The 13,270-nt window shown below is 43.7% G+C and overlaps 2 protein-coding genes across 2 annotated transcripts; one reads left to right on the top strand and one right to left on the bottom strand.

Annotated features, from left to right (window-relative positions):
• The first annotated feature begins 610 nt into the window (after positions 1–610).
• Positions 611–1,701, top strand: LOC147960067 (uncharacterized). Its single transcript, XM_087535724.1, has one exon. The coding sequence runs from the start codon at positions 779–781 to the stop codon at positions 1,418–1,420; it is 642 nt and encodes a 213-aa protein (XP_087391850.1). The 5' UTR covers positions 611–778; the 3' UTR covers positions 1,421–1,701.
• A 7,447-nt stretch (positions 1,702–9,148) lies between these two features.
• On the bottom strand, positions 9,149–11,756 carry LOC125523802 (cytokinin hydroxylase). Its single transcript, XM_048688875.2, has 4 exons — positions 11,392–11,756; positions 10,831–11,302; positions 10,297–10,696; positions 9,149–10,209 (listed from the first exon to the last, which is right to left on the bottom strand). Exons 1-4 carry the CDS (start codon positions 11,669–11,671, stop codon positions 9,778–9,780), a joined length of 1,584 nt encoding a protein of 527 aa, XP_048544832.1. The 5' UTR covers positions 11,672–11,756; the 3' UTR covers positions 9,149–9,777.
• Between the last annotated feature and the right edge of the window lie 1,514 nt (positions 11,757–13,270).

Genomic DNA, 13,270 nt, shown 5'->3' with positions numbered 1-13,270 from the left:
AAAACTAATAGATTGGGCATATATTTTTGTAGCAAAATAACTCTGGGTCATATATTATTAAGTGAGATATATGGCGCGACACATTCATTAAGTTCATTAAATTTATAACTCTGGGTCATGACTGGCAGCTTTTATTTTTGTTGCAAAATAACTCCGGGTCATATATTCTTTTACTAAGTTTGCACATTTATTATAAGTGAAATAGCGTAACCAAAATAATGCATACATTAGATCCTATTAAAAGGATGCGATGCATTCATTAAATTTATGATAGAAATCATATATTTGAAAATTGCTCACATATTCGAGTATTTTGGAACTGTGCGAGTAGTTACATATCTTCATCCACTTGATAAAAAAAGTTACATATCTTCATCCAAAGAAACTTTTTTTTGTTGCGAGTCATCCGTAGAAACTTGAAGGTAGAGTACTAGCATGTACATAGGCCTGAATGCCTGACCATCCATTCGTAACAGCTGCGGTGAATCGTGGCGGTTATTTAGAACTCAAGTCGGGCCGAAAATTGCAGACATTTTTTTTTCTGAATGTACGCAGACAGGTGGAGTCAGAGCGGAGTAGTAACGGTATATAAAGCGCTGGCGACCCATGCCGGCTGTCGTCACTCCATTCGATTCAATCCCCCGTCGATCCCGACGATCTCGCGCCCCGAGAAAAGCTCGCAACCCAAGGAAAGAAGAAGGCGACGACGCGACGACGACGTCGGCATCGAGTAGAAAGCAGAGCAGAGATTTTCCTTGGGGTGCCACGGGAGGAGCCGATGCCGATGCCGGCGCCGGCGCAAGAAGCGGACGACGACTTCACCTTCCCCACGCCGCCGCCGCTTCTCGCCGCAGCCGCGTGCAGCTACGGCCACCACCGCCACAGCAACAGGGTGTCGCCGTCGCCGTCGCCCTCCTCCTCCCCGCTCCCCGCGTGGCTGCTCTCCTCGCCCATCCGCCGCAGCTTCTCCGCCGCGGACTGCGCCGCGTCGCCGTGGCGCGCGGCGCGCGGCAGGTGCTGCTCCCCCGCCCTGAGCGACTATGCCGCCGGGTTCTGTGACGGCGGGGACGAGGAGGAGGAGATGATGGACAGCCTCTGGGAGGACCTCAACGACGACGAGGCGCCGGGCGGGGAGAGGAATGATCTGCTCATCGCCTCCCTCGACGTGTCGCGCCGGCGCTCAATCGGAGGCCCGGGCCACCCCGTCGACGGGAGGAGGCCGACGGCCCCGGCGAAGGAGCGCGAGGCCGCGGCGGTGCTCGCGGCGTCGAGGAGCTCCCGACGGCGCTCCCCGGGGCTGGTGGTGATGATGCGCACGCTCAAGAAGATGTTCGTCGCGCACAAGAGCAGGAGCAAAGTGCACAAGGTCGACGAGCAGAGCACCGCCTCTGCTTCTTCCCGCAATTCCTTCAAGAAATGAGGTGCATCATGACTTCATGAGCCGCAGATCACAGTAAAAACAGTTGCACTTTATGATAAATAGCGTGTGGGTCATAATCTTGTAAAGCATTGATTTCTTTTCTTTTTTGAACCCTCGATCGTTGGTTTCTTGATCGAAATATCTGCACAACACAGTGATGACAATCACAGTTGCGAATCGTAGTTGTGTGATACTACCGTGTATCATTATGTACAAGCGGTTATTTGGTTAGATTAAACATGGTTTACATACAGTTGGGGACTGTTTGTCTTTCCCCACTTTGTGCAGCGTGTTCTCATTTGTTCTGATTTGATTCACTACTTGTGTTTTTGGGCTGAGATATATGTGCAGTGATGCAATTTTGTTTTGCTGAAGAACTCCACTCAGCTGCAGACTCACTTAGATTCTTTATTAGAAAAAGTTGCGGCTATATATTTATCAGAAGAAGCTCCTGAGATTGCGATGCATCCTGGTAATGAAATTGTACAGCTTAGGCTTTCCTTGGACGAAACTAGGGGAATTAGGCAGGAGTCATCTATCATCGACCACTCATCTTCCGCTATTAAGCTCGACCAATTAGGAGGATATAGGATACTAAGTTCCATGATCACGGCCAATTAGGGCCAAACCCATTAGCTTAGGTTGGACCGTAAGCACCATGGACAAAGTTAGTTAGGCCATGATAATTGTATATAGCAAAGCTGTCAAGTACTAGTCAATTAGCGATTGTAGCACAAAACAAGGTTGTCTGATTCTTGCATACTACTACTAGTATTTGAGAGGAGAGGCCAACTGCATGTGGGATTCGATTCCAGCTTGCAGACAGATTGTCATTAGCATCGGTAGAATTCTTATCAGCCGAACGTTGCTTCCGATTATGACTTGACGATGACACAAGAGAGTGTAACAAGGCAATGTATTACGTACAAGAGTATTTCACAAATCACAATCTCTGAAGAAGAACACTATGCAGTACTGTACTGCCACATCAGTTTATATGGATTCACACTTGGATCTAGATAGGCGATAGCACTGTACTAGCGATATTCATTCAGTTCGATGGCACTTGCACCGACAGTTTGGCGAATCGTCTAGTATTGGGTACTGGACGGTAGTACGTGTCTTGTCTTGAAGGAAAGGTAACTCAAGGACACCGGACTCGTTCATAGTTTTCAGATTTCACAAGTCTTCGCTGTAGTAGCTTCAGGTTGCAGTCAAATGATCGGAGACGATACTGCCATCTGGTAGATATCCAAAGTTCGTACAGCTTATAAATATTTAACGGATGTGGAGTATAGCATGCGAATATTCAGAATTGTTAAACAGCATGCTCATTTGTGATCCGCGCGCAAGAATCGATCATGCAATGTGATTTCTGTTTGTGCCACGCAATAGGAGTAATGTAAACTCTCAAAGCAACTCTAACCGATCCCTAAAAAGCTTTAGACAAGCAATATTTTCACTTTTCCTTCACTAAACTACGCCTAACCGATCCCTTAAAAGTTTTAGAGGAGTAGTTATTCTCCACGGCCCCCCTGACTCTATATTTACTTGGCCGTCCACCCACAGAGTAAAAAGTGTCCCCCTTCACCCTCAGCTGCACCCACCAAACCCCGTGCCGCATCCACTTTGGCGCCGCTACCGAGTAAAAAAAATATTTTGTAGATGATGGCTATGGGGCAGTAATTTTCGCACCAAGGGGTGCCTCCTCGAAAAAGTAAGGTCTCCCATCAATGTTGTTTTTAGGGTCTCCCATCAATATATAAGTGGGTGCATCTAACATCGGTTATCTAGCCCCATAGTCCATTGGTCCAAGGCCCTTGGGCATGTTTAGAGTCCTAAAAACCTTACATATCTTCTCATGAGCCCATAGGATCAAACCACGTTGATATCATCAAGTTTAGAAGGAATGGGAGTCAATCCCTTCACCCCCAGTTTTGGATTTCCGAAAGTGTCAGTTTTTGTAAATATTGAATTGGACCCACAGGCTGCATACAGACTCGTAGTGGGTGATTACAAGTGCTACGATATTTTTATTATGTGGGTATTAACTTTCATGTTTCGTCTTTCTTTGTTTGACTCCATCTTTAGGGGTCCTAGTGACGATCCTTAAATATTGGCCCTGCAGGAACAAGTTTGCAATAACTTCAAATTTGAACGGACCTTGAAGTTTATTGATATTTCATTGGATTTCCATGAAGTTCCTACACATATAAGAGTAAACAAGAACTTTTGCATGTCTTGCAACTATTAGTAGGTTAGTCCAAATAAATATTAAAGTTTGCATAAAAGACAAGGTAGTGACATGAAACATACACGATTATAGACAAGTAAAGTATCATTCGTGTTTCTAAAAAATTCTGAAATTAAAATGTTATTCTCAAAAAATAATAGTCATATGTGTAAATAATGTTCATTGCATGTGCGGTTCCCCAGTAAATTGCGCAATGAGTGTCAAATATAATTTGCTAAATCCTTTTCCTCGCGTAGGTTGCTGGTTAGTGACCAATCGCGCGCACTAGCCCATGCTATTTGGACAACCAATATAATGTTTTTCTTTTCTTCCCCCCCCCCCTCAAATTTTAGGAAGGTTCTAGAACATAATTAACCCATTTCCCCCCTTTTCTATGTTTCCCCTATTGGTATTTCCAGTTTTCATTCTGTTTTACATTTTCTTTTCTATTCATTTTTTAATTCTTAGACATTATCCAAATTCATGATTTGTTTGGAATTCATGAAGTTTATTATATTTCATGTATTTTTTAAACTAGATGATGCCCCGCGCGTTGCTGCACGGACCTTGCTAATAAAATGCAAAAATAGTTGCTATAGAAACATCTGAAACTATTGGAAAGCAAATGTAAACTTATAAAAAGAGACAAAAATAAATTGCAGTTAAAGGAATGACAATTCTAACAAAATGTAAAGCATGACCGTGGCTAGGAAAAATAGATAGTGGATTTTAGCTATTTAGAAATAGAATATTTAAGAACATTGTTTGGTTCCCCGAATAACTTTCAAAACTGGCTAATTTTTAAAATTCTGGAATATTTTAAAAGTTTGCATTTTTTTAAATTCATGAGCAATTTGTGTAAATTTTATTAAATTCATACATTTTTTATTTTAAAATATTTTCTATAAGTATGGAACATTTTCTAAATTTTGTGAACATTTTAGATTTCAGAAATATTTTTCAATTCTTGCTTCTTTTAAAAATATTTTTTATTTCAGTACATTTTAAATATGTTATTCAATATTTCTTGAAAATTATCACTAACATATTTTAGAATCGGGACATTTTCCAGAACTTATTGCGGCCAGACAATGAAACAACATTGTCGGCGCCAGGTAACATGGTGCCATTGTCGGTGAAGAGAAATGGAAAGATGAGCAAGAAGGGAAACATGCTTTTCTTGAATTGTAGTGGCATTTTCAAAAAAATTCTTCACAATGTACAATGTAGTGATTGTAGTGTAATTTTCATGTTATAAATTACAGTTTTGAGAAGATACTTTTTTTTAATTTATGGCTTGTATGCATGAGTTGCTTGTGTGCATGGTTGTGTGGCTAGGAAAAATAGGTCATGGGTTGTAGCTATTTAAAAATAGAAGATTTCTAAACATTGTTTGGTTCCCGGATAACTTTCAAAACTGGCTATTATTTAAAAAAATTGGGATATTTTAAGTTTGCGATTTTTTAAATTCATGAAAAAATTGTGAACATTTTATAAAATTCAGGATTATTTTAAATTTGTGAACTTTTTAAATAATTAGGGAACATTTTTTAATTTTGTGAACATAAAATTCTTGATTATTTAAAAAATATAAATAGCTGGGATTTTTCAAAAATTTGAAAATTTATTTAAAATCTCTTGAAAATTTTCACTAATATATTTTATAAGACGGAGCATTTTCTAAAACTCATTGCAACCTCACAACGCAACATCATTGTTGGTGGCAGGTGAGATGGCGCCTTTGTCAGGCGACATGGCATTTTCAGAAATTTTCTTGGCAATGTAGAATGTAGTGATTTTAGTGTCATTTTCTTGTTATAAATTGCAGTATTTTCAGGCACTTGATAGTGACAATAGCTCCGATTCAAATACCTATGAAAGTGGCAATATTACAGCACAAATAACTTAGCAATTAACATCATCGAGATCCAGTTGCACAATCGGTTGGCTTACTTAATCGATAGTGTTTTACATTGAGAGAGAGAGAGAGGAGTAAATAGCATAAAACTACTACTTTATAGGTTAGGGTTCAAAAAAATTATCGATTTTTATTTTTTCACTGATAACTATCAAGTCAGGGGTTGTCTGTTTCAAAAAACCCTAATCACAGAGTGCTTTTAAGTTGATCGTGATTATGATAGTTGGGACCCATACGTAAGAGAACCGTTTGTTTGTCTGTTACACATGTAGGGCCCACATGTCAGTATCTCTGTAAGTTTTTTTTAAAAAGCAATTGGATCCCTATAATTTTTTTAAAAAGCAATCAGGTCCCTAACTGTTTTATGGAAAAAGGAATCGGGCCCTTGCTCCTCGGTGCGCGCTCTCCCGTGCTCAAGACCGAGAGGAGCGCGCCCGTCACCGTGCTCGCCGGCCAGCAACCGCCGTGATGAGTGCGTCGGCCAGAAGCCATGGCGCCACTGCGGAGATCCCTCCTGTCGCCCTTCGCCCATCCAATGTGCGCCGCCGTGGAGCTCCCTTCCAGCATGTGTGGCGGCCGCGGCCTCTTCCTGCCGGTGAGCTACGCCTGCAGCCGTCGTGAGCTCCCCCGCTGCACGACCTCTCTCGCTCTCTCTCTCTCTCTTCCTCCCTCCCTCCCTCTTTCCTAGGCGCGGCGACCTGAGCCCCTGGCTATGGAGCTCGGCTGGCGGCGGCCCGTGATCCTGTCCATGGCGCAAGGATGGCGGCAAACCCATGCCCCTGGACGTGGCGGGCCGAGTCCCTGCCCCCCTGGCCATGGTGCACGGCTAGTGGCGGCCCGTGCTCCTGGGTGGCGGCTGGTCCTTCGCGTGGCGCTCTGTTGCGGCTTGAACTACTCAATATTTCCCCAAAGAGGAAGGGATGATGCAGCCATCTACGCTAGGTATTTCCCTCAGTGATGAGACCAAGGTTATCGAACAGTAGGAGGACCACACAACACCACGTAAACATCTCCTGCACACAAAGAACAAATACTTGCAACCCGGCGTAAGAGAGAGGTTGTCAATCCCTCATGGGTAAAAAGATAGGTAAAATTGTAGTAAATTGGATAAGTAGATCTCGCGGGAACGCGAGATAAAATAAATAAATAAAAATTGCAGCAAGGTATTTTCAGGTTTTTGGATTAATAGATCTGAAAATAAAAGTAAATAAAAATAGACCGCGAAGGAAAATATAATAAAAAAGAGACCCGGGGGCCGTAGATTTCACTAGTGGCTTCTCTCGAGAAAAATAGCAACAATGGGTAAACAAATTACTGTTGGGCAATTGATAGAACTTCAAATAATCATGACGATATCCAGGCAATGATCATTATATAGGCATCACGTCCAAAATTAGTAGACCGGCTCCTGCCTGCATCTACCACTATTACTCCACACATCGACCGCTATCCAGCATGCATATAGTATATTAAGTTCATGGAGAAATGGAGTAATGCAATAAGAATGATGACATGATGTAGACAAGATCTATTTATGTAGAAATAGACCCCATCTTGTTATCCTTAATAGCAACGATACATACATGTCGGTTCCTCTTCTGTCACTGGGATCAAGCACCGTAAGATCGAACCCATCACAAAGCACATCTTCCCATGGCAAGAAAAATCGATCAAGTTGGCCTAACTAAACGAAAGATTCGAAGAAGAAATACAAGGCTATAAGTAATCATGCATATAAGAGATCAAAAGACTCAAATAACTTTTATGGATAAAAACATAGATCTGATCATAGACTCAGAGTTCATTGGATCCCAACAAACACACAGCAAAAAGAGTTACATCAAATAGATCTCCAAGAGACCATTATATTGAGAATCAAGAGAGAGGAAGCCATCTAGCTACTAACTACGGATCCGAAGGTCCACAAAGAACTACTCACGCATAATCAGAGAGGCACCAATGAGGATGATGAACCCCTTCATGATGGTGTTTAGATTGGATCTGGTGTTTCTGGAACTTGCGGCGGCTGGAATTGATTTTCGTCGACTCCCCTAGAGTTTCTGGAATATTGTGGTATTTATAGAGCAAAGAGGCGGTGCGGGAGGCCATCGAGGTGGGCACAACCTGCTTGGGCGCGCCTGCGGGCCCGGACGTACCCTGATGGGTTGTGCCCCCTCGTGGCACCCCCTAGGTGCTTCTCCGGCCCATTGGGTGTCTTTTGGTCCATAATAATTCCACAAAAAATTTCGCTGCATTTGGACTCCGTTTGATATTGATTTTCTACCATGTAAAAAACAAGCAAAAAACAGCAACAGGCACTGGGCACTATGTCAATAGGTTAGTCCCGAAAAATGATATAAAATGATTGTAAAACATCCAAGAATGATAATATAACAACATGGAACAATAAAAAATTATAGATACGTTGGAGACGTATCATGCTCCTTCCCACTGTCGGCCCTGGCTTGGTGTGTGGCGGGTGGTGGAGCTTGGCCTTGGTCATGAGGAGAAGTAAGAGAACAAAAGATAAGAGGAAGAAGAGCATGTGGGTCCCACATGTAAGTTAACGGTTAAACAAAACGGTCAAACAAACGAATTGTTTAGGAGTGGGCCCGACCTGTCATAAAACGTTTTAAATCGCTAACAACGAGTGATTAGGGTTTTTTTGAAACAATCAACCCCTAACTTGGTAGTTATCAGTGAACAATTAAAAATCGGTAGTTTTCTAAAATCCAAACATGTAAAGTAGTAGTTTTATGCTATTTAAGAGAGAGAGGGAGGATACAAACGTCTTGATCTTAATTCAATTACATAAGATTTTTCAAGGAAGGTACTGCCATTTACCGGGTTTTCTAGCCGGCACCAAAGCTTCATTATCAATAGAGAAAAGTATACTTTTCGCTCCTTAATTCTTGGTGAAGTTTAGATTTGGTCCTTCAACTTCAAAATCAAACAACTTGCACCCTTAACTACTGAAACCAGACAAGATTCATCCACGGTCGCGGTTTTGATCGGTTTTGGTGTTGTTCCACCTCGGTTTTGACCGTGCCGACTCAAATTCGTGTACCTTTTCCAAGTCCGCCTAATATTTTCAAATTCAGGTATTTTTTTCAAATACGTGAACTTTTTAAAAATTTGTGTACTTTTTCCAAGTTCACATAATTTTTTCAAGTCTGCTTACTTTTTTAAAGTTCATGTGGTTTTTTCAAATTAATGTATTTTTCAAATTGACGTACTTATTCATATTTGCGTACATTTTTTTGAAAGAGTTAATGAATTTGAAAATTTTATGCGACTTGAAAAAGTACGCGGATTTGAATTTCTTTTACGCAAATTAGAAAAAAAGTGTGGATTTGAAAAATAATGTCAACTTGACACAAGTATGTGAATTTCAAACAAATTTCATGGATTGGAAAAGGAACACGGACTTGAAAAAAATACACAAACTTTAAAAAGTATGTAAATTTGAAACAAGTACGTGAATTTCAAAAACACCATGGATTTGATAAAATTACACGAACTTGAGAAAAAAATACACTAATTTCAAAAAAGCACGCAAATTAAAAAAATCACGCATTTGAAAAAGTACACAAATTTTGAAATAGTTCATGGATTTGAAAAAAGTATGTTTATTTTTGAAAAAATTGCACGACCTTGAAAAACCTATGTGGATTTGACAAGAGTATGTGAATTTCAAAAAGTTCACATATATGTAAAAATTATGCGAATTTGAGTCAGCACCGGTCAAAACCGGGGTCAGTCATCACCAAAACCGGTCAAAATCGAGACAAGGGCCGAACCTTGTCCAGTTTCATTAGTTGGAGGTGCAAATTGTCCGGTTTTGGAATTGAGGGACCAAATCTAAATTTCACCAAAAGTTAAGAGACGAAAAATATACTTTTCACTTATCAGTATGTTTTAAGTTGTTCTTCTATTAAAATATGTTTATATTCCATTTTATTTGACTATTATGTTTAGTATCACATAAACATATTAGTGTGTATTGTTAATGCGTATGATCTACAGTATTTTAGCTTTAACGTCCGCCCCACCTCAAGTATTTTTTGTCCTCCGCCACTGCCTTCATAGACAGTATACTGTAGTTCCGAATCGAAGCACAAAAACTCTCTCTACTCAAGCAAAAAAGAAATGCAAAAAAACACACACACTCAAAATTGCGAGTACGCTGCCGAAACCCAAGCCGGCCTACGGGCTTCGCAGCGGCAGCAGGCGCACGGGCACGCCGTGGCGCGGCCGGAGAGTGAGGACGTTCACCGGCGCGTGGCGGTACTCGTCAGAGATGCCGAAGCGGAAGCTCGCGAGCAGCATGGCCAGCACGACCTTGGCCTCCACCATGGCGTACGCCTGCCCGACGCAGTTGCGTGGCCCGGCCGCGAAGGGCAGGAACCGGCCCGCTCCTGGCCGGGCGCGGCCGGGCGCGAACCTGTCCGGCCTGAACTCGTGGGCGTCCGTGCCCCACACGGCCTTATCGTGGTGGATGGCCAGCAAGGGGATCCACACCGACGCGCCCCTCGGCACCCGCAGCTCGCCGCCGAGCGTGATGTCCTCGAAGGCCATCCTCGGCAGCAGCGTCGCCGGCGGGTACAGGCGCAGCGTCTCGTTGATCACCATCTGCAGCTGCACACGCATCCACTCCACGTGTTAAACATTGACATGTACAGTGGCGGCGGAGTGCATGCGTTTCGACGGTGTCAGATGGCTTACGACGGTGAGCTTGGGGAGGTGATCTGCGGCGGGTGGAGCGTCGCCAGAGACTTGGGCGACCTCGGCGCGAGCCTTGTCCTGCCACTCGGGGTGCGTGGCAAGCAGCATGATGGCCCAGGTGAGGAGCAGCGCCGATGTCTCGTGGCCGGCGAAGAAGAAGGTCTTGCACTCGTCAATGATCGTCTGCGCATCGTACCCCAGCTCGCCGTGGCCGAACGCGTTCTCCTTCTTCTCCATCTCGGCCAGGAGCATCCCGAGGAGCCCCCGGCCGCACGCTTCCGGTGACGGCGTCCGTCCCTCGTCCGCGATCTCGCGGTTGCGCTGGATCGACTCCTTGAGAACCTGCTCCAGCTCCCCGTTCAGCCGTTTCATCTCTCTCCTGTACTTGCTTGGGAAATACCTAAAAAACAGCCGTATACTACTTTAAACCACGACAGAGAAAAGGAATGCGGTATCACCATGAAATGCACTTACTAGATATTTTCAAAACTGAATAAATAATTTGTGGTGAGGTGATGTTGATTGATGACTCACTGGCTGCCGGGGACCCAGAGGTAGCGGCTGGAGCGTGCGGTGAGCCGCTGCAGCTCCTCGATGAGGTGGAAGATGCGCTTGCCGGTCTCATAGCTGGTGTCGAACTCGGTGCGCGCGATGACGTCGCCGGCGAGCCTCGTCATGTGCGCGCCCATCTCAACCTCGTTTCCGCCCCGCGCCACCGCCTCGCGCAGCGCCCTCACCGTCTGCCGCGTGCACTCCACCATGTGCCCGACCCTTCCCTTGAGCTTGTCGGCCATGAAGGCTGGGGCGACGACGTGGCGCTGGTGCGACCAGGTGGCACCGTTCGCCATGAGCAGGCCACGGCCGATGAAGTGCTTGGCGCCCTGCCGCTGCAGCCACGATTTGCCGGTCACGTGCGCATGCTTCGACGAGAGCAGCTCGCGCACCATGCCGGCGTCCGTCACGCACACCCGTGGCTCGCTCCCGTACCAGTAGACGAACAGCCTCCCTGCAGATAGGAAGAACCGAGCTCCGGTCAGCCTTGACAAGCGGGCCATGGCCGGCCAGCGATGCGATTAACATACGTGGCCCACTCACCGAACGTCTTGGACCAGAGAACGTAGTGCGGCAGGAGGCGGCCGACGATGTCGTGGCTGAGAGAGCCCATGTCCCCGGCGGTGGACTCGGCGACCAGGGCGGAGATGTCATGGAGGTTCCCGACGAGGAGGCGTGGCGTGGGGCCGTGGACGCCTTGTCTGGACAAGATCCTCCGGATCCTCGCCGGCGTGAGGTAGTAGCATGAGGCGGTGATCCATACGGCATTGGCCAGCAACAAGAGTGGCGATGCAACGAGCACTAGGACTATGACGGGTAACATTTTGGACAGGAACTGGCCTTGTTTACATCAGTGCAAGTGCAGTGGCAGCTTGCACCAGGCCCCGTGCCTATATATAAACACAATGGAGCGGCATGCATGCAGCCATATGATTGGGCCAAGATCACTCAAAAAATAGAGTGCCTTATAGCACCACTAATAGAACGTTATAGCGTTTTGAGCAATGTCTAGCTAAATAGATCACTGTACAATGTCTGAACTAAAGCACTCTGTAACATGCTACTCCCCCTCTCTCAGTTTACAGGGCGTGCACGTACTCCTAGATTGTCAATTTGACCAATCTAATACAAGTCATATATTATAAAAAATATACCAATATAAACTTCAGATGTTCTATTTTCAGAAGGTATAATTTTTGTGTTATATAGTTTATATTAGGGTGATAAAATTGACAACCTAGATATACGCGTAGGACTTGTAAACTGTGACGGAGGGAGTAATAGTGATTTTTATTACGTTCAAGATGCTTTGTACTTTCGATGAACTTTGATAATAGATCTGGATCATTTTCGCAAAAAAGAGAGAGCGTATTTTAAAGATGACCCTATTTTGCTATAGCGCCCTATTTTTTTCATCAGCCAAGATTAGAAAAATGGTTTTGTGATTAGAGCTTAATTATTGCATACATGCAGTTTTTGGTAGTACAACTTTTGGGAGAGTGCGTGGCGTGCCCCACCCATCCCATCTCACATGCTTTTCCTGTTGACATGTCAATTTAAATCTACTACATCTTTTGAATCGAAAGTCCAATCTATATTTCGTTTGCATATTCGTGTTGCTTCTGATAAGTCTTTGAAATACGACCAATTTTAAATACGTCTTGACGTGTTTTTAATACTAGGTGGTTTCCACGCGTGTTGCGGCAGGAATTTAAAGATTAATTTGAGATGAATTATGTATGAAAAAATCATCTAAATCAAAAGCTACTCCCTCCGTTTCGAATTACTTGTCGCAGGTATGGATGTATCTAGATGTATTTTAGTTCTAGATATATCCATTTCTGCGATGAGTAATTTAAAACGGAGAGAGTACTATTTTTTATGCAGAACATGTTCCATACTTGCATTGTGTGTGAGCAAAGAATATACATGTCGTTTGCATGGGGCTGGGTAATAGTGTTAGTGGATGCTTACATGACACCTTGGTGAGGTAAAAGGTTGCGTGTTAAGAGAATTAGAGCTAGATGGTACCCAACGCGTTGCTGCGATAATCTTATTAAAAAATGTTATTAGGTGCTACATAGACAACCATACTAATGAAAATAAATGTAAGAGTATTTCTTGATACAGTTTAAAAATATTTAAAAAATATTAAGCATATAGCAAAATAATGTATCAAAGAGAAAAGAAAATTAGATTACAGTTAAATGAGTGTCACTTATAAAAGAGAGAGAGAGTGAAAGATCAACTATATAAGTATGCTCCAAACGCCCAACACATAGACCGTGTCCATGAGAGCACAAAACTTAGTGCAAAATTTAATGTGGCATGGTGATGGAGTCAAATCTAGCAAATCCCAGGTAGGGGGCCAGAACTGGTAATCTTGGTGCTATGATAACAAGGACACATGATTTTACACATG

This window comes from Triticum urartu, chromosome 7A (assembly GCF_056163025.1).
Source record: "Triticum urartu cultivar PI428250 chromosome 7A, HENAU_Tu73, whole genome shotgun sequence".
Classification (NCBI taxonomy): domain Eukaryota; kingdom Viridiplantae; phylum Streptophyta; class Magnoliopsida; order Poales; family Poaceae; genus Triticum; species Triticum urartu.
The sequence above is the reverse complement of the archived record's forward strand: the minus strand, read 5'-3'. Positions and strand labels throughout refer to the sequence as shown.

Bases quoted from the DNA above. Each gene is read 5' to 3' on its own strand.
- LOC147960067 (XM_087535724.1), top strand. From the start codon at position 779: ATGCCGATGCCGGCGCCGGCGCAAGAAGCGGACGACGACTTCACCTTC.
- LOC125523802 (XM_048688875.2), bottom strand. From the start codon at position 11,671: ATGTTACCCGTCATAGTCCTAGTGCTCGTTGCATCGCCACTCTTGTTG. The intron at 10,697-10,830 runs GTGAGTCATCAA...GCTGTTTTTTAG, and splicing joins CTCTGGGTCCCCGGCAGCCA to GTATTTCCCAAGCAAGTACA. The intron at 10,210-10,296 runs GTAAGCCATCTG...ATGCGTGTGCAG, and splicing joins ACCTCCCCAAGCTCACCGTC to CTGCAGATGGTGATCAACGA.